The sequence below is a fragment of the Galeopterus variegatus genome, unplaced genomic scaffold, assembly GCF_000696425.1.
Source record: "Galeopterus variegatus unplaced genomic scaffold, G_variegatus-3.0.2 Scaffold1099, whole genome shotgun sequence".
NCBI classification, from domain to species: Eukaryota; Metazoa; Chordata; class Mammalia; order Dermoptera; family Cynocephalidae; genus Galeopterus; species Galeopterus variegatus.
Genome location: NW_007727210.1, coordinates 173,140 through 196,686, shown reverse-complemented (window position 1 = coordinate 196,686; position 23,547 = coordinate 173,140). Strand labels below are relative to the sequence as shown.

The window sequence follows — 23,547 nt, the reverse complement described above, 5'->3', positions numbered from 1 at the left end:
CATTCTGAAGAATTCAGTATCTATCCATCATTTAGCTAGCTAGTTACATACACACATTTTATATAGTGCATACTTTTGAGTTTTTACACAATGCTATAATTTTATATTTATCTGCAAATAGATATTTTAGTTATCTATTTTAAGTTATGTTAAGATAATTTAGTTGTGCTGTTTTAAAAATTACCTATGCTGGGCCAGCCTCATGGCTCACTCGGGGGAGTGCGGAGCTGGTAGCATCGAGGCTGCAGGTTCGGATCCTATATACGGATGGCCGGTGCACTCACTGGCTGAGCGTGGTGCGGACCACACCATGCCAAGGGTGGCGATCCCCTTACTGGTCAAAAAAAAAAAAAAAATTACCTATGCTAATATACGTACACCTACTTCATTAATTTAGATGCCATTGCCAAGGGTGGCGATCCCCTTACTGGTCAAAAAAAAAAAAAATTACCTATGCTAATATACGTACACCTATTTCATTAATTTAGATGCCATATGACTCTAACTCCTTTTCCTGGCATTTTCAATTCTTTTGTAAATCTCCAAATTACTAGCTTGGATCCAAAAATTACTATGAGAAAACATACTGAAATACACTTTTTTTTTTTTTGTATACAAATAATGCCTGTGCACATGTGCTAGAGTTTATAGCACGGTTTAACTGGATATTACCAAATTTCTTTCCAAAGTGATTGTACTAATTTATACTTCCACTAGTATTGCATGAAAGTTTCCATTTCCCTATATAAGTATAAAATTGTAAATACTAAAAATTACTTTTTTTCAATTACTGCTGTTTTATAGACATTCATTTGATTTAATTATGATGTCATTAATGGCATATACATCTGAAATTATTTTTATAGGTTATTGTTTTATTTTTATCAGGGAATATATTTGTTGCTGTAGTCATTTGAAATTATTTGTCCTCTTTGATAATAAATAGCTGTATATTGTACATGTAGCTTCCAACTTATCAAAAGCTAAAAATAGTCTGTATTTTTTTGATGCTAACTCATATGTGAACTTTGTTTTTCTCTTTCATATAGGTTCTTCTGGGCAAAGTCCTCTGTTAGTAGTCTTAAGTGGAAACCACACTGAACAATCCAATTTTACAAGCAAGAGTAATCAGTTATATCTCCGCTGGTCTACTGATCATGCAACCAGTAAAAAAGGATTCAAGATTCGTTATACAGGTTAGTAAATGACATTTAGATTGATATGAAAGTGTATTAAATACAAATGATCTCCATAAAATAAAACAATATTAAATAGATATCTAAAATATAAACCTGATTTCTGAAGATTAATAATTACCTGCAAAAGAAATAGTATGATGAGAAATTACTGAGAGATATCTGTAAATCACATTAAGAAATTTGATGATTAATTTTTAAAAATATTTGTTGTTAAGATTATAAACCATTGAATTATATAACATAGATAGCAAAAACATTCCCCCAAAATAATATAATCAAAATTAACTTTAAAATAAGTTTAAAGATTAAGGAAACAAACAGAAAGAAATAATTATATTTCTATTAATTGTACATGATAATACTCTGTTACTATTAATAGTATGTCTTTTTGTCTATCTATCTGTATGTCTCTATCTTTATATATGCATACATACCATATATGCATAAGTATATATGCACATATAAACATGTACATAATAAGTATATGTTTAATATATTTTCTTATTCAAATTTAAATTATTTTATCCTTTTTCTCTCATATACTTTAATCGTTCTTTGCCAGTAGTTATTTATATTAATTAGTTAATTAACAAATTAATCAAATAAGTCAATATATTTGTTATGATATATTAACTCCTGTGTACATTTGTCAATATGATCTGACCCACATCACTGTTTTTACTACCCTACAAAAGCAGTAGGTGTACTATTTTAATTTATGAGGACATTTTAATTACCAAGCAAAAAATCTAACTTTCTCAGTATCTCACTCTACAATATCCATGATGACATTTGTGATCTTTTCTCTTAAGAGAGATGTTCATTGCGTACATTAAGTGGACAGTGCATCTTACCAGAGGGTTATTTATTTTTATGTTAGTGTTTTACATCTTCAGGGATGAGGAACTTCCTGAGGGAAGAGCAGGAAAAAGCTCTGGTAGATTTAAGACTAAACTTTTAGCTCTCTCTGGTTGATAGACATCATAAAATGGTAAAAAGCATCAAGGTTTTGAAAAGCATTTGATGTGAGGACAGCGGGCATGAAGTTCAGGCATTCTTCCTCTGGAAAGTTTAGTAAAATACAGCCAGGTGTTTGTTCCGAAGAGCATTAGAGCGATGATTGGGCTTGTGCTCATCAAATTCTTTGTTTCGAAAAATAAATCAATAATCAGACTTTTGTAATTATTTAATTTTATTTCCAATGTGCAAAACTGGTCAGCGGAGGAAAAATTATGGCAAACATAATTTGTCTTGTTTTATCTGCCACAAATTACTTAGTAGCTTGGTGAGATGATTAAACCTTGAAATCTGAAAACAAGGACCTCTGTGTCTTTCAAAGGATATTTTCATTCAATGTGCAACAAGATCCTCTCTGTTAAACTGATGGGGAAGAAAATAAAATTTTGTTTCATCAGTGAATATTTATGATATATTCATATGTGTTATATATGGATATATGTAAAATCTGTGATATATATGTGCACTTCAAAAAGTATATGGAAAAAATAGAATTAAAAGATAATATGAATCTTTTCACAAACTTTGTGAAGTACCCTTGTATATGTATGTGTGTATGTGTGTGTGTATGAACAGATTTTCACTTAAAATTCAGTGATTCAGCAATCTCGGCTAGGAATTCATCACCAGTAATTTTTTAGCAGTAGTTAAATGAAAGTGTCCCTGAAATATCAAGATGTGAGAAGGAAGGTCTAGCTCATAACATGGCCACATGGCCACATCTTGCATCCCAACCTTTGTTTACCTTACACACGTGAACTATTGATTGTTCAGATATAAGAGCAACATAATTTATCACCATAATTGTAAATCAAGGGAAGACAAAGCAAGTGCCTCTGTAATGGTGGTTCCAGACAATTCAGTAAATTGTGTTGTGTGGATGCTGAGCTAAAAATGTCCCTGTCTTACTAAATGAAGCATATGCCAGCTACAGGATTGAGAGAGTCAAAAATACATACTGGGCTGCATACATCCAGAAAATCCGGGATATATAACTCTCCCAGTCTTCTCCCACTCTGGATGCCTACTTGATTGTGTCTGTTCTATGTCCCACTTTTCAAAGTCTCTGCCAGCAGAGATTAAGGGTTGGGCATATGTCTTCTTGACTCTTCTCACTATAGCCAGGAATGGAGCAGGCAGGGCCCATGCGTTCTAATCTTCTGCGTTACTCTTCAGTGCCATGTTTTCTCCTGCAAGCCACCTCCCAGTCTTATTTTAGGTGACAGGAAGGAAAAGGCACCTTGATAGCCCAGAGATAGAAGAAACATAGTAAAAGATCAGAAAGCGTAGAATTAGACCATCATCCTGCAGATTATATCCGTTAACGGACTGAGCTATATCATAAACCACAGGTGACACCGCAGAATATCACGGACTCCCTTCTCCTTTCTGCGTGTTTCTGGCCTTCTTTATCTTATCTCTAACTTTGGAAAAGGGTCTATAGTCTGATTGCAGTCACTATTTTTCATTTCTATTTTTTTACTAGCACAATGATTCTAGGTAGTTAGTAGTCAGGGTGCCTTATCATGCTCATATTTTTTTAAACTGAGTATTTGGTTCATTCAAAACTTACAAGAATTTAGTCTAGCACAACTGGAGGTAGAACAATGGCATGGTTAATGGAACAGTGAATCAAGAGGTTTTTATAGCAGTTAGTGGATTTTCACTTAATAAGAATCAGCTCATTAAAAAAGTGAAATGGTACTTCAGAGGCTCATGCTGCTGAGAATAGCCTCTGAGCTGCTTCTCATAGGAACATGGTTGACAACTGAGGCCAGACATAGACATCGCTTCTGGGCAACGCTATGATAAGAAACCTTCAGAAAGTTTCTTCTGAACTTATTTCTAAGGAGCGGTGCAATATTAAGCATTCAGACCTGCACATGTGTGCTGGGTGTATGAAAGCCCCACAGGGAAGTGGAACATTGAAAAGCTCTTCTTTCAAAAGAAACCAAGAGTTTCTAGTACACAGCAACTTTCTCTTTCTTTGTTTTATTGTTTCATTCAATTGAAGTGAGTTCATAGGATTTTATGCTGTAATGAACTGGCCTTGTAAGAATAAAATATGTTTCTTTGTATAAATGTGTAAATAAGAGGGAGAGTCTTTTAGTCATCAAAATGTTACATTCTGTGTGGGCAAGACTGTTATTTTAGCAAATGCCTATCTCTAATTTTTAAGTCGTCTTACAAAAGGGATGATTAAAGCTATTGTAAGATTTTTATTGACCCGAAATAATACATATTCTTTAAAGATTTTATTCAAACGTATATGTTAAAAAAGCAGTTTAATGAAGTTTAATGTTTATGTCATTGTATAGTTCACAAGGCCAATTTAACAGACAACAAAGGAAAAAGTTCATGTCCTTGATTGTGAAATATCGTATTCTTCTATTTTCTCCATTTTAATGATACTTTTTTTTATGGTGAGAATACTTTTGTTTCAAATATGGTGCTTTGAGCAGTACCCCATCATTTCTTATTCTGGAGATTAATGAGCTTACTTAAGTGGGTAACTGGCCTTAGAGAGGTGGGTGAGGGATTTCAATGTGATCTTCCCATGTTATGTCCTTACAGGATGGTGGTGAAGATTCTGCCTTCACAATGAAGAACAGCTACAGGGAATCTTAACCTCAGAATAAGAGACTTGATTCTCGGCTCTAGATTTTGGGGATGCTTTTTATCACAAGTTTACACATTGGTGCTCTTGTCTTACTATAACAGGGAATCTTAACCTCAGAATAAGAGACTTGATTCTCAGCTCTAGATTTTGGGGATGCTTTTTATCACAAGTTTACACATTGGTGCTCTTGTCTTACTATTTAAAAAATAGAGATATTTTGATTCTGTCACTCTCACCAGTGAAAATGGCATGAGTTGTTTGTGTACTTATTTTGTGTATATGTTTGCCCACAGCACCTTACTGCAGCCCGACCCACACCCTGAAGAACGGTGGTGTTTTAAACAGGACAGCAGGAGCAGCGGGAAGTAAAGTGCATTACTTTTGCAAGCCTGGATACCGCATGATTGGCCACAGCAATGCAACGTGTAGACGGAACCCAGTAGGCATGTACCAGTGGGACACCCTCCCACCACTCTGCCAGGGTAAGGATGTGCTTTTCATCCCCAACCTTGATTTCCATTTGTTGTTCTTATTTTATTCACACTCTGAAAATGAGTGAAGCAGTGACTAGAGATCAAAGGTAAGGGAAAGTTGAATGTTAGTTTATCACAGTAGAGATTAAGCTGCCCACTGACCATGCCCACCTTTCTGACATTTACACTGGGCTTGATTTAGCTCCATGGCCTAAATTCAGAGAAGGTTGAACATTCACGACATTCTGGGTAGAGTTATTCTAATACTTACTTGTACTTCATCATGAAGTAAAAAATGTGTCATCTGATTAAGATATTAATTTTTCTTGACGGTTGTATTAATTTAAAAAATCCATTACTGAAAAACTCATTTTTCTTATTTTAGTTTAAAATCTCATTCTTTTAGCCATAAGCTCTCTATTTGATTTTCTTTTGGTCATGTAAATCTAGAGCTTGTCAGAGTTTATTTCAATATTTCATGCCTTTTTTTTTTCACATTTTATCTGTCATATACATAAAAACCAAGTTTTCAAATAAGGCATTTTAATTTTAGTTGAAGGCTTTGAAGTCATAAAATTTTCATAGTTTTGTCTTATCAAGGTTTATATTCATAATGAAATATATTAGTCTTTGAAAGCTAATTATGATTTATAGGGGAAACTCATATTGGCTTCCTTTTTTACTTTTTATTAGATATTAAATTTTCTGGTATTGCTCTATGAGACAGTAATAGATATTTATCACAGTTATTGTATGTGCCTTTAACCATAAGAAGTTGATCAGAAACTTAGCTTCTATTATTTATGGTTTACCTCTAATAATAATTTTTTAATGCAAAATAAACATGAAAATAGATCCAAGAATCTTGTCTCTTTAGGCATGGTAATTTCTTTTTCTTTAAAAGAAGACTATTTTTTCCTTTAGAAAAAGAAATATTTTTTGTTTGCTTTAAATGTTCTATGACTCTCCGTTTGTTTGAAGAGGGCCTGCCTTCAGCTCAGAGAGCACCTGTGGTCTGTGCCCCGTTGGCATAGGGAACAGAATGCCAGTGACAAGGTAATGACCCAAAGAGCAACCTGGACACAGAACAGGGATCAGAGGGGCCGGCCTCGCGGCTCACTCAGGAGAGTGCGGTGCTGGTAGCACTGAGGCTGCGGGTTCGGATCCTATATAGGAATGGCCGGTGTGCTCCCTCGCTGAACGTGGTACAGATGACACCATGCCGAGGGTTGCGATCCCCTTACCGGTCAGGAAGAAAAAAAGAAAGAAAAGAAAAAGAAAAGGGATCAGAGAAGGACTGGCAGGAGTTCCTGAAATCATGTCCTTCAGAGGCTGAGTCAAAATGGAGCCTCAATGGAATGGCTCTCAAGGTAAAAGCACAAAAACGTACTGAAAATGGACCTTCATGTGATGACAGGAACACCTGGGAGGTGATATTGAGGCATGTTCCTCTTTCTTTCTGATACAAGAATTCTGAAAATTGTTAACAAGGTGGAGACATGGCCTGCTCTTTCAGTGAATGGTTGAGAAGAAGTAAAAGGTTGTCAAGTGTGTGGTTTGTTGAGAAGTCTGACCTACCTCTGTTCCCTCCCCAAGAACTATTTAAGACTGAGTTAAAGGACTCAGAAATAGAAATGGTGAACCGAAAACCAGATCCTTCTGAAATCTTTGCAGTTTGGGCTGAGGAATTTTAGTGAACATGATCAGCGCATCTCTACTTTTCATTGAACATCATCCAGAAGCAATGGCTTTCTGGATGTGGGATATTAGAACCACATAGCATGTTGCGGAAGGGACATTAGAGTATCCTTCTTCAGATTTCTTCTTGGAAATAAATGAACTATGTAATTTTGCTCTCAAATTGTAAAATCTTTTAGAAGTATCATTTTCCTAAAACAGACCCACAATTTTTACACGTTCTGTTAACAGTTCTGATATCCAGAGAGTCAATATGATCTTGTTCTTTCTAGAAAAACTTTGTCCTTTAAAATCTGGAGAGACCTTAAAAATAATCTAGCTTAACTTACTTATTTTTATATATTTGAAACTGAAGCACATAGCTGGCAATTCATAATCGTATGCTTTGAAATCAAAGATTCGGTGACCTCTTTCTTTAAAATGTTTGGAGCTCTATGTAAGAAAAATAATTGGCAACATCAGCTAGATGGATCAAGTATCACACTAGTCCCACTCAAATCAGCACAGAAGTCTTTCATGATTTTATTTTTCCCACAGATTTCACGTTTATGTTAGATATAAAACTAGGAGATGAGAATTGCCAGGCAGCACGTTTATAGGCATAAAGGTAGAAGTTTTTACCTTGGAACCTATACACGTGAAACACACTATCCAAAAAATTAAAGTAGGTGCAGGGGCCATGTTTATGGAAAGGTCATATTTGGTACAATTTCTAGACATATTTGTTTTTATATACCTTCTTATATGGGTGAAGTGGTATTAATTGTGTGTCCATGTTTGTTGATTAGGGTTGTAGTAGTAGTTCTAAAATCAATTCAAATATTAAGGAAAATATGTCCATTTTCACTTCAGTTCAGACTTATCTCTGGGTTAGGCACTGCAGGTACCAAGATGAGTAAGACACATTCCCAGGCCTCAAGTCTCTGATAGTCTTGTGGGAGAGAGACTTACAAACCAGTAACTACAGTTTAATATGATAGTAAGCATGCGTAGACAGCCATTGAATAAAAGGAGTGCAGGAGGCCAGGATGTTTTCCCCATAATGGAATATTTGAGCTGGAATTTGAAGGCAACGTAGTGATGGAAGATGAGATGGTGAAGTGGGTGGGAGCAGGTGGTGGAAGACTTCAACTGCAAGTTTACCTGGCTTTCACTTTCTGCATTGAATAAAAGGAGTGCAGGAGGCCAGGATGTTTTCCCCATAATGGAATATTTGAGCTGGAATTTGAAGGCAATGTAGTGATGGAAGATGAGATGGCGAAGTGGGTGGGAGCAGGTGGTGGAAGACTTCAACTGCAAGTTTACCTGGCTTTCACTTTCTGTCTTGTGTCTGATGTGAATTTGTGAGAGAGCAACAGAGATTCGATTTCTGCATTTTAGAAAGATAGATTTTTTAGTGGCACGGTGGATGATTGGAATACAGGGGCATTTAGAGACTATAGAAATGTGTGTTTCAGTGATAGGACGACCTCGATAAATACAGTGAAAATAGGTTTTGCAAGAAAATGCGTACTGAAAATCTTTAGGAAATAGAGTCAACCTTTGTGATGGTATGTAAAATGTTAGGGAGAGAGAAATCTTGGATGACATACTGTTTCTTGTTTTGATTGAGGGGAGAATTTGCTACCACTTACCGCATATGAACCAGTGAGAAAAGGAGGTTTAATGAGATTGCTTTTCCCATGCTGTGCTCCACATACCTGCAGGCAAGCTGTTCTCAACAGAGAGTTATCAGTGAGGAGGCAATTTCAAATGAGTTTAAGGTACTGGATGCATCACTACTTGTTTTTCACGAGATATTTGATTTTGTAAATTCCATAAGGATCAATCAAATCAATTAAATGGAAATAATTTAAAAAATAGTAGTGCTTCAATACATTTGAAACCAGACAGTTCTATCACAATATAAATAATATCTGAGACTCTTTGACAGCAAATCATATATGGTCAAAAGCAGCTATAAATCCTATATTCAATCATATAGAAGGTCTTTGAGATAGTATGGAATTTAATTACTGATACAAATGATGAAATATTTTAAAACTTTCACCAAAGTTGAAGGTCATCGTAGTTATTCTAATTATCTTCACTTGAAAATAGGGGACTTGAAAATTTTTTTAAAAAAATTATTAAATAAATAAAAGACAAATATCTCTTTGTGGCATTGAAAGCTTACACTCTGTATTGATAGATTTAATATTTGAATTATCCTGGAGTTCATCTTATAATTTTTCCTTAATGATATGAGTAGCAATCCGTTTGTTCTTATATAAGAATAAATATATAAGAATAAATACAGTTTATACATTTTCTAACTGCATTAGGACATTAGTCTTTCTCTTCTAAAAAGTTGTCTAGAGGAATATTTTGAAATGTTTTCTAAAATGCAACACTTGCCTTTTAATAAGTGAGCAAGATAAAAACCTGGAGTATTGAGGTCGTTTCCTTTCAGGCCCCTCACTACTGATTGTATAAACTGTGTCTGCACTACTGTGCCCCTTAGACACTGAGCAAAACACCCTGTCACTTGTAGCCATTTACTAAATATTTTGAATTAGAAAGTCATTGATTTATGTATTTTTTTAAGATATACAGGAGAACATATATTTGAGAGTGATATTTTTCCGTTTAAAGATTATTTATCTTGTGCCCGAATCTGTTTAGTTCTCTTCTGTTTTCACTTCTTTGCCAGTGGCATTGTAGAAGCACAGAATTTTGTGAAAAAAAAAAAACATATATATATAGAATTTGGAGTCAGAGGATACTTTGTGAGGGCCAGGGCCCTCAAAATAGTCCCCTCATGGTCAGGGAGTCCCCGTCTCCCGAAACCTGTTTCCTGCCATGTAAAATGGGGACTTATCAGGAGGATCACAGGAATAATGTAGAATAAACCTTTAAATGTTACACTGTGGCTGGCATGATTAGGAGTGGAAGAGGATTGGTGAGACTCCTACTCCAGACTCACCCAGATTCGGTGGTTCAGAGTGGCAGAGCCCAGGTTATAGCTCCCACCAGTGCTTGTTCCAAGATACCCTGGTGTCTTGTAATCGGCCTCTGGATGAAGCAAATAGAGTTTCACAGCTTTTCATCTGTGAGTGAAAAGATGTAGTAGGCAAGATGTATTTTATTGGTTTCAGGAGAACTCCAGGTTGTTTGTCTCGCTTTGGTTGACCTTTTAAATTACTTCTCTCAAAAAATCTATATTGGTTTTCATCCTCCTTGATAAAGCCATGCATATCTTCTGTTCTTCAGGCTTCATTTCCTGCATGAAAGCAAGAAACTCTGTTAGGCAGCTGTTTTCATTATCAATACACCAATCTTATTCATCTTGAAGAGAAGCCTGAGCTAGAAATGAAATTTTCTGTATTATCTCAAAGATCCAGTTAAACTGGAGCATCACAGTGCACCACTTTCAAGTTTGCCATGTTAAAGAGGGAGCAATTCCCAAGGAGCTATTTATTTTTAAGGTATGATTCTCTGAGCCTTTTATAAGCCGTAGCTTTTGTTTGGAGTTGACTTTATCTGTTGTTTATTTATGCTTTGTTACCATTTCACAGGCAATAAAGACTAGAAAAAAAATGATCTCTCTCAAAAATCACATGATTAGGCTTCTGTTCTTAAACATCAGAACCTTAAGATAGCTAGACATAGATACATATACTCTGCTTATACATAGTATTGTAAAGAATATTGACTGAAGCAAAAGAGACAGGTAGATGAGAGGGATGATTTTTGTGGGTCTGCCTAAGTATCTCTTTAATCCTTATAGATGCCAGTGCTGAAAAATGACATTAACCAAAGAAACACAATGAGTAATACTCTGAGAAGGGATTTGAACCCAAGTCTTTCAGATTCTAAAATCTAAGTTATATCCATTATAACATGTGTGCCTCCACTAAACATTACGTCTACCCTCAGAGAGGCATCCTTCACAAGAAAACTGTTTATTATTTATAAATTTATTTTTAATTTTAAAACAACATCATCATAAAAGTTAGGCGGATACATTTGGGGTCCTGGAATAAATGAATTCATTGAGGTACTTTGTAAAACTTCAAATCTTTTACTTATGAATATAAGGAGCATAGCCAATTATGACTCTTGTCTTGATTTTTTTACATGCATATTTATTTGCTTCTATGAAATTATAAATCTTTCTAAGTCATAATAATACTGGAATATTTCAAAAAAATTAGATTTAATCAGAAATATAAATTTAAATAAATATTTCTAGAATTTTGCAATGTCACATCATACGCTATGATATATGTGGGTGTACGTATGTGTATGTATAAAGATAGGATATAAGCATTATACCAGCATATTTTAAATTATCAGGATATGAATCCACATAGTCCATATAGCCCAAACTTGCCAAATCCCTTTAAACATATTTTAAAATGAAGTTTATCTCATTTGCCCTTGATAAAACCTACTTTACACTTTGAATTGAACAGTTGGTTCTTGGAGATTGCATAGTCTCGGAGTTCTGTAATTTAGCGATGGATCCCTTCCATCCCCAACGTTTATTGACTGCGTGATTCTGGATAGAGAATTTCACTGAGGCTTTATTTCTTCATCTATGAATGGGGATAAGAATACTCTCCTGGCTGTTTTGTTTGAAGAATTAACTGGGAACACTGGCATGAAACCTTCACAATAGCACCAGGTAAGAATAGGCACCCAGTAAAAAACTCTCATAGCATACAAACATATTTGCATCGACAGTGTTTTCAGTAAGTACCTGTTGACTTGCTTCAAGCAGAGCACTGCCAAATGTGCAGTTCAAGGCAAATATATTTAAGTAGCTTAGCTGGTAACTGTTTTCTCTTATTTCTCATGATAACTGAAATCAGGGATCAGCAAACTCTTTCTATTTTAGTCTTTGTGGATCATATGTAGTCTCTGTCACCTATTTTTTGTTTTTAAAACTTTCACAATTGTTCTAAAATGTAAAAACTATTTTTTGCTTTCAAGCTGTACAAAAACAAGCTGCAGGATAGTTTTGACCTGCGGGCCAAAGTCTGCCAACTTCTGATCTAAAATAATATGCCAGGATCAGACCATAACGCAGAGTACAACTCAGCCAATATCAGTTATCTTCTATAGTTTGCAAATTATATCTCAGACATTTTACTGAAGAGGTATAATCTTCCTCTAGTATGTGCTAAAATCCACTATGTTTACTCATTAAATTAAATAACGCATTTTTCTCCACCCATGCTTGGCACACACTGTATATCACAAAGCTTCATGTATTCTATGCCTGAAAAGTGGTTAATGATAAAGGCAGTACTGTAGTGAGCTTATATGTGCATTAAAGGATAATTTTGTATAATAGCAGTAGTGATACGAAGACCTTGACCTTCCTGGGCAAAGAACTGTATAAAATATGCAAAGTAATAATTTTTTATAAGAGAATCTAGAGTCCTATGGATAAGAATGGCTAATAGAGTTCAGTCGTATATCTTGCATTAAAGAAAATCCCTATGATGTTGTTTTATGTACTTAACACTGAGAAATAAGCCTCACATTGAGTACTCAAAGTAGTTCAAAAAGCAGGCGGAAGGACCATGTATTTTTCTTCTACTTCTGAAACATAAGGAGAGGGAGGCACATGGGAAAGGGGAAGGGAAGGGCGTCAGCACAGAACTTTCCACTCCAGCACGCGGAACTTTGAAAATGATGGTTCCTCAATCAATAAAAGGCAAAGAGGAGTAGAGATAGTATAATGCCCTGTGTGCAGTTTTAGATACTGGCTGACACTGCAGGATAGGTTATGGTCTTTCATTAAAGAGGCACAGCGGCTGCCTATCCCTGTGAAATTGACAGTTTGAAAATGTTAGTCCCTAGCAGAAAGAAGAGCTGCTCTGGGGGAAAAATGTACTGGCAAGCCCATGTGGGTTGCTGCAGGTGACTGAGGCAACTGGATTTCTCAAATTTTTGAAGTAGAAATAGAGAAAACGTGGAAGAGAAGTAAACGGTTCAGAGACAGTGTTTGCTAAGTGCTGGAAAATTGTCGGATGTGCAGCCAGGACAGTGCATCTCACAAAGGCCATCTCAGAGAGGACTCGTGATTCACTGTGTGGCTGCAATGCAGGTGCAGGGAAGTTTACACCCGTGCAGACCACCTTGACACAGGCAGCTGTGTCTCTGCCGTGTGCTGTTTCTCTGCCTTGAATGCACGTTGTCAGCACATGGAATTGTGCCCCGTCATCTCATTTCTACTCATCAGCTCCATGAGACAGTCTGTCCTCCATCTCCAGGGGGACTTAGGTGCCCATAACACCCTTTTGTGCATACGTCTCTGTGTTTGTCACATTGTTTTGTCTTGTAGCTGTCGAGTACTTCTCCTTGACCAGTGGTTCTCAACTTTCAATGTTCACAAGAATCAGATGGAGTACTTCTTTAAAAAGTGAATTTTTAATTCCTAGTCCCCGCAAATTCTTATTCAACAGGTACTTTGGAGTCTGGAATCTGCAGTTTTACAAGCACCCCAGGTGTACTTGGCGCAGGTGTCTAGTGAACATGTGCTAAAATTTCCCTGTGCTTCTTAAAGGCAGAATTTTTGTCTTTGAATCCACAGCATTTTACACAATGCCTTGGCCATAATTGTCGTCCGTATGAATTTATAGATAAATGAACATGGCTCCACCGTCTCTCCTTAATGAGATTTCAGATGTACACATGTTGTTGGGAAGAAACACAGCTTGAAATGAGGCCTTAGGTAGCGGTGTCTTCAACTTTCAAAAATAGTAATAGCATTACAGGAATATTCTCCAGCAATCAGAGCATCTCTGTGTATAATGTAGCCCATGCAGCCCAGTAATTGTGTGACATGAGAAACTGAAATTCAGGAGGTTCTCACTGCCACGTGGTGTTACAAGCTAAATTATATCCCCTTCAAAAAAGATAAGTTGGCTCCCAAACCTCCAGTGCCTCAGAATGTGATCTCATTTGGAAACGGTGTCTTTATAGAGGTCATCAAGTTAAAGTGAGGTCATTAGGGTGAATCCTAATGCACTGTGGCTGTTATGCTCATGGAAAGGGGGGATTAGGGCACAGAGGAAGGAGGATGTGAAAAGAGACACAGGGAAAAGGTGCCGGCATCTGCCAACCAAGGAGAAAGGCCTCAGAAGAAACCAACATCGATCTTGGATTTTTTGCTTCCAGAACTGAGAGAGAATTGATTTCTGTTGTTTAAGCCACCGAGTTTGTGATACTTCATTATGACAAAAAAATCCACTCCTGTTCCTTTTTCTGTCTCACAATTCCTCAGCCACTGGATTCTCTGGGCTCTCCCAGTAACCAAATCCTGTCGGCACTCCCCACCGACCTCCGTCCCTTCTGCCCTCTGACCACCTCTCATTGTCCTTACTGCGCCAGCCCAGTGGGCCTCCTGGGTGGACTTGGGAGCAAATTCTTCCGAGAACCACCAGATTAGAAGACATCCTGCTGCCACCTCAGGTGTGAGACCTGCACTGTTAAGCTGCTGCACCTGACACCCAAACAGCAAATCCTGTGAGAGAGTAAACGGGCGCTGTTTTAAGCCCCTATGCAAGTACTAATTTATTATGTCCCATGGAAAACCATTATAATTGTCAATCTTTTTAATCCTTGCCCATGTGACACACAAACAAAACAAAACTCAGTGTTCTGATTTTCATTTGTTTTGTTACTACTCGGGAGAATACATTTTTCCCCTTAATTTATTGACCGTTTTTAGTTCTTTGAAAAAAAAAAAAAGCGTTCTTCTTCTCATGATTTTTCCATTTTCTTTGTCTTATGCAATTTTATTGAGAGTTCTTTGTACAATAATTTATTAGCCACTTGTCAGTCATATGCATAGCACATATCTTTTGTAGTATATGTATCGATATATCAGTTTTTGTGAATTCTGGATGAGAAAAGTCCCCTTCCTGTTAAAATTGATCTATTTTTATGTAGTTTAAGTGGTTTAATTTATACATTTAAGTATTGATTTTATATTTTATAGTTTCATTTATACATTTGAATATTAGCTTTATACTCTATAGCATCATATGTACATTTAAATATTGGTTTTATATTCTTTAGTGAATTTGTTTAATATAAGTGTGATCCTACGTTAGTATGTTCTCCTCTTAGATAGTCACACAATTATCTGAATGTCATTTATTGAATATTTTGTTGGATAATTATTTTCACTGTAGATTTTTTTTTTACCGATTTAAAATTCCAACTACTTCCTATACTAAATTATCTTGTAGTTGTGTTTCTGTTTCTGAGCTACTGTTTTTTTTTTTTTCTGTTGATGTACTGATTTCCTATGCCAGATCCATAGTATTTTAATTGAAAGAACAATGATATGTTTTCACATTGAGCATGGGCAAGTCTTCTTTGTTACTCAGTGTTTTCAGAATTTTCATCAGGGTTGATGGGACTTCAAAGTCTACTTATTCAAAGAAGTACTTTAGTATCATATTATCGAACTTCAAGAAATATCGTTGAGGGGCCGGCCCGGTGGTGCACTGCTACAGTGCGCCGCTTCGGAACGCAGCTGCACTCCCGCCGAGGTTTCGGATCCCACATACAGACCGGCCGCTCACTGGCTGAGCGAGGTGCGGGTGCAACACCGAGGGTTGCGATCCCGTTGCTGGTCCCGGTCCAGTACGGGCACGACACTGAGGGTTGCGATCCTACAGACCGGCCGCTCACTGGCTGAGCGAGGTGCGGGTGCAACACCGAGGGTTGCGATCCCGTTGCTGGTCCTGGTCCGGTACGGGCGCGACACTGAGGGTTGCGATCTGTTGCCGGTCATGAAAAAAAGACAAAAAGGAAAATAATAAAAAATAAAGAAATATCATTGAGGATTCGCATTCCATTTTTACAAAAATAAATAGAAGCAATTAATTTTATTATTTAATTGACCATTAGGAAGAGTTGACTGGAGAGATTTTTCAAAGCTAGTTTTGTCAATTCTTAATAGTATCTGACTCTCAAAGGCAGCAACCATGTTTTGCTTTGCTCAGAATTAGTATAGTGCTTACAATGCTCCCATTAATGCTAAACGCTACACAACACACACACACACACACACACAATACATACACAGATATTCTGATACTCAACAAGTTGTGTTAATCAATATGATTTTGTGGATTGAAATTGAAGATCTTCATGTCATCACTACAAACGGAGATAAAAAATCCGGATTTTGTCATCATTTCCTGCCACATTTGCCTTTCTGTTTTTAATCAAAATTAGGATACTATTAAAAATGAGACCCACTATTGAAACACCTGAGGTTGTTCCAGTAGGTCTTTAATTTGATCTGAAACATCTGTGCACACATGTACATAAATACCTACCCCAAGGACTGTATTCTTCCAAAGCATTTTGACCATGACATAGAAACTCTGATGACCATTTTCTGATTCATATTAATGTAATTTTCCTCAAAATAATGCATCCTTGCCATATCAATTTATCATGTGACTTTTGTAAATCTGAAGTTTGTTCTTAGCTATGTTTTTTTAGACAGTGATAATTAATTGTCAAAACCTTTATTGTTGATTTTAGTTCAGGGTGTATGTTTTGTGGATTGGTTTGATATATTCTTTGGTTCCATACTGCTGGTTTGGTCAAATTAGTAGAGAATATCATTAAATTGAACTCTTCCATGTAAAATCCTTGAAACATAGCCTTTCATCTCTAGTTGTAATAGTTTGAATTCGCACAGAGTTGGGCTCAGAAAGAACTGATCTTAGATGTCCTAGGACTCTTGACTCCCTGCAATTCACTTTTCGTCCTGAAGTCTCCCAGAGATACTACTGATTTTCTTTTAAAAGTAATTTATAAGAGCATTGGGTATAGAATGTATCATCCTTCTTGGGCCGGCCCGGTGGCGCACTGCTACAGTACGCTGCTTGGGAGCACGGCGGCACTCCCGCCGAGGGTTTGGATCCCACATACAGATCGGCCACTCACTGGCTGAGTGAGGTGCGGGCGCAACACCGAGGGTTGCGATCTGTTGCCGGTCATGAAAAGAAAAAAAAAAGAATGTATCATCCTGAAAATCATTTACTCTGCCTATTTTTTTGTTGATAGGCTGGTGGAGTCTGCATGGGCATTTCATTAACTGGAATAGTTTCCTCCAAATACCATGTGCTGGAAAACAGTACAGATCAATTAAAGGCACACAGGAATTCCTTATCCTGTGACTATGGCACACTGTTTTACCAAATTATGTACACTGAGTGAGCTGCCTTCATAATTGGGCAAGTTTGGCAACCAAATTATAAATACATATGACATATTTGCAATAAACTCCATTGTGTACAGCTCAGCTGAAGTTTCTACATTTAGGTTGTTTTGATGTCATTTGTATTTGTGTCTGTAATGCTGTGGACAGAATGGTAGTACATTTGCACACTTATTTTCCAGAAAGACCTATCCATTCAAATAGGGTGTGGACATTGTTTTTTTGGTTTTCTTTTAATTTTAAAATTGTGAGAAATTGGGGCCGGCCCGGTGGCGCACTGGATAAGTGCGCTGCTTGGGAAGCGCGGCGGCGCTCCCACCCGAGGTTTCGGATCCCACATACAGACCGGTTCCCGCTCACTGGCTGAGCGAGGCGCGGGAGCAGCACTGAGGGTTGCGATCCCATTGCCGGTCCCCGGTCTGGTACGGGCGCAACACTGAGGGTTGCGGTTGTTTTGATGTCATTTGTATTTGTGTCTGTAATGCTGTGGACAGAATGGTAGTACATTTGCACACTTATTTTCCAGAAAGACCTATCCATTCAAATAGGGTGTGGACATTGTTTTTTTGGTTTTCTTTTAATTTTAAAATTGTGAGAAATTGGGGCCGGCCCGGTGGCGCACTGGATAAGTGCGCTGCTTGGGAAGCGCGGCGGCGCTCCCACCCGAGGTTTCGGATCCCACATACAGACCGGTTCCCGCTCACTGGCTGAGCGAGGCGCGGGAGCAGCACCGAGGGTTGCAATCCCGTTGCCGGTCCCCGGTCCGGTACGGGGGCAACACTGAGGGTTGCGATCTGTTGCCGGACATGGAAAAAGACAAAAAGACAAAAAAAAAAAAAAATTGTGAGAAATAATACCATTTTAGGTTGAAGATTACTGTTGTGCATATGGACTAAGTTTTTCTTTTTCAAAATTTATGTTAGAATATATATTACTGACCCTTTAAGAAGGAACTTATATGATTGCACACATATATTTGCCTTTATTTACTAATATTGTTTGTCATCAATGGGATTTATAATGTGACCAGCTGTTATGTAGTTTTCATGACATAAACTGTGGGCATTCTCTGCTAGGAGTCCTGAATGTCTTGGAGGGTCTATAAGAATCCTATAGTTTTCTACAAAAAAAGCAAGTGAATATCTTTTTAGGCAAGAAAGAGACAAATTTTTGAAGCCCATGGAATCAAGTATAAGACAAAAAAAATAGAAAAGAAATAAACAAATCTGGTAAAAAATTTTTCCCATTTTTATAATGGACAACAAGAAAAATACAACAGAAAGGAATGGTGTAAGTTACTTGTGACAGAGTTCGATTCTTGGTGGAAGTGATTCTGAAAATCAAGAAAACTTGAAGGCATTAGTAATATAAGGCCATAAAGTTTTTTTTCTGAATAGAAATATAGGGGAAAAAGGAAACCATTAAATATTTTTATTTTATCTATTACAGTGAAAAGAGTCATTGTGGTATAGTTGAAGGAACATAAACTTCAGAGTTAGACATTTGCAGTTAGAGGTTAGTTTGACCCCTTACTAGCCAAACTTTGGGTAAATTATTTAATGTTTCTGGACATCAATGTCCCCATGTAAAATGAAGACAATTAATAGTGACTGGAATTGTTAATGTGAAGATTCAATGAGATAAGTTACTTAATTACAGTGCATGGAACAAAGGAGAGAAAATGTAAACAAAGTCATAAAATTATTATTATTAAACATTAGTATTTAATATAGTAAGTTGTAATTTTTAAAACCATATGTTTATTATAGAATATTTGTTTTGGGCCGGCCCGGTGGCGCACTGCTACAGTGCGCCGCTTGGGAGCATGGCGGCGCTCCCGCCAAGGGTTTGGATCCCACATACAGACCGGTTCCCGCTCACTGGCTGAGCGAGGTGCGGCCGCAACACCGAGGGTTGCGATCCCGTTGCCAGTCCCGGTCTGGTACGGGCGCGACACTGAGGGTTGCGATCCATTGCCGGACATGAAAAAAGACAAAAAGGAAAAAAAAAAAAGAATATTTGTTTTATGATATATTTAATTAATATGATTTTCAATATATTATGATATAATAATTGAAGGATGCTGATTAATGTTACTACGTTAGTACTAATACAGTAAGAAGGATGGCAACGATATAGTTGAATTCATTTTAGATTGGGAGTATTGAGATTTAAATTCTGATTTTCGATTTACTGTGAAATATCTGTGTGGACCTGGGAAGAAACTCATGCACTGTCTCTGGGCTGCTGTTTCTTCACTGGCACAGTGAGGATCAGTTCAGTGACTGGTAGGAAGGATCTGGTCAGGAAGCTGTGGTGGGCTGTGGGGACTGGAATTGGAGGAGGTGGAGGCACTGAGGTCAGAGGGAGATTTAAAGCACAAAGAGTCTGCAAGAATCTGCCAATAATTTGAACACAGTGGATAATATTGGAGAAAAGAGAAAGTGCATCATGGAGTGTCCTCTCTTGCTTATGTGCATGACCAGGGGGGATAATACTGCTATAGGCCTTGTTCACTGAGGACACCTACAGTGGAGACATGCGTACGTAGGAAAGGACCCATGCAGTGGCTCTGGGGACAGGATCTCACTGGTCTTCTGCTCCGTGCAGCACCAGGCTTAGCACTGCCCACATGGTGAGCCAAGGAGAGGAGACTGAAGGAGGTTCAGCAAATCAGTCAACCTTGGAAAATTTTTGTGGGTTTTGTCAGTTTATACCTCTTTGTTAGTGACTGTTGAGCTAAGGCTGGCTCTGGAGCTCACAGACACCTTGAGCTCATTCTCCAGACTGGGTCACAAACCATTCACATGCCAGGCTGGATCAACAGACCCTTCACACGCCAGGCTGAGTTACCAGACCCTTCACATGCAGGTCTATGAGCCAGATAACCAGCAAAATTGTCCTTGGAGCTGTAGGTTTGAGAGCATGGCCAAGTGGGGTGGATGCCTGAGGCAGACACCAGCCAGGTGGTAGCACAGCCCATGCACCTTAACTCTATCCACACACAACTTATTTACCAAGAATGCCCCACACCACCCCCAACTGGACCTAAGGTGAGGGGGGCTGATTAAATTATTCTGTTTTCCCAATGGTGACTTAATTACACCCTCATCTCATCCCACCTAGAATTTCCTACTGAGGCTGACCAAAGAAATGAAAAGTAATAGTTTTGCATTAACTTTTAACAACTCTGGCACCATATTCCCTGCATTTGTAAGGCTGGAGAAATTTGGGGGAAATAAGCTTAAATAAATATTTCCATTTTTTTGTGCAGTTTAGTTTTCTGTTCTCCTTGGAGCTTCCATTACCATACAATTATCAAAATTGGTAATATTCACCTTAATCCTTCCTGATCAAATTTAGTCCTTATGCACTCTACAGAAACATTTGACAAATAACATTGTGTTCTGTTCTTGGAAAATTTGTGATTATAGTTTTTGTAAAGCTATTACTCTCTTGGGTGTTTTTATTTGAAATTCTTTAGAAATGAAGACAAAATAACAGGAGAGAGCCATGATTAGTCAAGGATTAGAGAGCCTCCAGAGTCCACTTTAAAATAAATTTAGTCTATTTATTTCTACCCACCTTCTAGCACAATGAATTAATATTGGGTACATAGTCCATTCAAAAGCATAATGGAAAAGTCAGCAAAAACTGAATTCCAATTTTAGTTTTCTCTTATTCATTATATCTTCTCATGTGTGTTTTCTCATGCTCTCTCTGACACATGTTGATCTTCAAATGAAACTAAAAATCTGGGGTTTTCATGGATTTGTTCATTTGAATATTCATGTATCTAAGTCTCTGTTTTAATTCATTACTAGGGGTTGAATATTGAAATGTTTCATTTGATTAGCTGTTGTAGAGAAGTTAACAAAATGGAGTTTAAGCACCAGGAGAATTGTTTGGGAATGCTAGAACCAGAAGCCTTGGGAAGAGAAGACAGTCATCTATAATCCCAAGCTTCTTTCAATTGTCTGTCAGGAATTTTAGTAATCGGCCTTTAGGAATATGAGTAGAAAGTCTGCATATTGTTCTTAATATTTAATTGAAATGATGGAGCAGTCATTTGCCAATTTTCGCATCGTTCATTTAGTGTGCTGAGGAAGAATCTGGTTTGCTTAGTGGGTGATAGCACCTAAACTGCAGAAACTATGCTGTTCCCTTGTTTTCATTTACAGTGAGCCCTCAAGCTTAAATGTTATTATTTCTGCTACTTTTCTACTATTACCAAGGAATCGGGTTTCTCAGCTTTGTTAATACTTTTGATTAATAAGTGCATTTTAGTCTACTCTTAATTTTCCTTTTATTTTTTAAGAAAATTCTTAGGGGATACTTTGTAGACTATCCTCCTACCAGTACACCAGTCAATCAATCAATCAATCATCTGTCTAATCTAGCTATCACATATATGTATTTATCTCTTTCTATACATATATTTTATTTAATGGTAGACACGTTATTTGCTTGGTTTATGAACTGAGAATTTCCACGTCTATTGCCTCTTTAGTTGTGCCTGGGAAGTTTTAGCCGTGACCACATTTATTTATTTACTTTTTCCATTAAATAAAAGGTTAGTTTGATTCACTGGAGCAGGAAGCAGGGGCAGACTCCAATAGTAATGTTTTCAAGTGCAGATACAGTAGACTTTTGTTTTTAATGTTTTCTTCTCTCATTTTTACACTTCTACATGTTTATACCGGGGGTACAAAAGAAATAAGGAAAAGGTTTCTATTCTGTGATTCTGAAACTAAGCCCCTAATTTGTCTTTAGTGCCCACTTTATTGAGATTTTAAGTTGGCAGATTTCTAAACTCATGTTGGGTATTTCTAAAGAACCATACTTACGTTTTCTGGGAGAAAAAAAATAAAGAAAACATGACAATTTGTGATCTCCAGCTGTAGGAAAATACAGAGGACACTTATAATCAGGGCTGAGTCTTCTTCATTCCGTCCCCTTTCTTAACCTTCCATGTGTGGGTCACACATGTATTTCTTCTCTATGTTCTGTGCTCGTTATTTTTATAAAATGTAGCCAAACTTCAGCTCAATGGTTTTGAGATATTATTAGGCCCCCAAATTTTATTTTGTTAAAAACAAATTCAGTAGCCTGTGTCCTTTACTAGGCAACTCGATCTGTTGTTGCTGCTTTATTTTTTTATCTGTAAACAAAAGAGGAGGGAAACTGAAAAGTGCTGATTGACCACTGTGTGGCAACACTGAACATTCCCCATCTGACTTTATCCTAATGGCCATGCAACCATGTAATATAGTTATTTTTCCTTTTTTCTTTTTATTGTAGCAAAATACACATGACATAAAATTTGCAATTTTAACCATCCTAAGTGCACAGTTCAGTGGCATTGAGTATATTCACAGTGTTGTGCAGCCGTCACCGGCATCCATCTCCAGAACTTGTTCATCAGCCCAAACAGAAACTCCCCTTTAAACAACAGCTCCCCATTCCTTCTCCTCAGGCCCTAGTAACCACCACTCCCCTTTCTATTCTTATGATTTTTACTACTCTAGGTATCTCATATGTGTGGAATCATGTAGTATTTGTGTTTTTGTGAGCATCCATCTCCAGAACTTCTTCATCAGCCCCAACAGAAACTCCCCTTTAAACAACAGCTCCCCATTCCTTCTCCTCAGGCCCTAGTAACCACCACTCCCCTTTCTATCCTGATGATTTTTACTACTCTAGGTATCTCATATGTGTGGAATCATGTAGTATTTGTGTTTTTGTGGCTGGCTTATGTCACTTAGCATAATGACTTTAAGGTTCATCTGTGTTACAGCATGAGTCTGAATTTCCTTCCCTTCTAAGGCTAATGTCCCATTGTATGTATGTACCACATTTTTCTAATTTATCAGTTGATGGACACTTTGATTGCTTACTCATTTTAGGTATTATGAATAATGCTATTATGAACGTGGGTATACAAATATCTTTTTGAGACTCTGATTTCAATTCTTTTGGATATTTACCCAATAGAATTGCTGAGACATATGGTAATTCTATTTTTAGTTTTTTGAGGAACTTTCATGCTGTTTTCAACAGTTCCTGCACCGTTTTACTATCCCAGCAACAATGCACAAGGGTTCCAATTTCTATACATCTTCTCCATACTTATTATTTTCTAGTTTTTAATATACTTTTTTATTGTTCTCATTTTACAGGTGGTGAAACTATGGCTGAAGTAGGCTGTCTGTTGTTCGTTATCAAAGCTAGTATGTTTACCTGGGTGTGACTAGTTTTACAAAGCATGATCTTTCACATTACTACTCCACTTATCAA

The 23,547-nt window shown here is 37.2% G+C and overlaps 1 protein-coding gene across 1 annotated transcript in view; it reads left to right on the top strand.

The window, feature by feature from the left end:
* The window catches only part of CSMD1 (CUB and Sushi multiple domains 1), a gene marked incomplete at its 5' end in the record, with an annotated part of 372,382 nt that overhangs the window by 218,567 nt on the left and 130,268 nt on the right, over positions 1-23,547 (top strand). The window contains 2 exons of the mRNA XM_008574770.1: positions 1,050-1,196; positions 5,130-5,318. Of these exons, the coding sequence (XP_008572992.1) occupies positions 1,050-1,196; positions 5,130-5,318 (336 nt within the window). The remainder of the gene's footprint in view (positions 1-1,049; positions 1,197-5,129; positions 5,319-23,547) is intronic.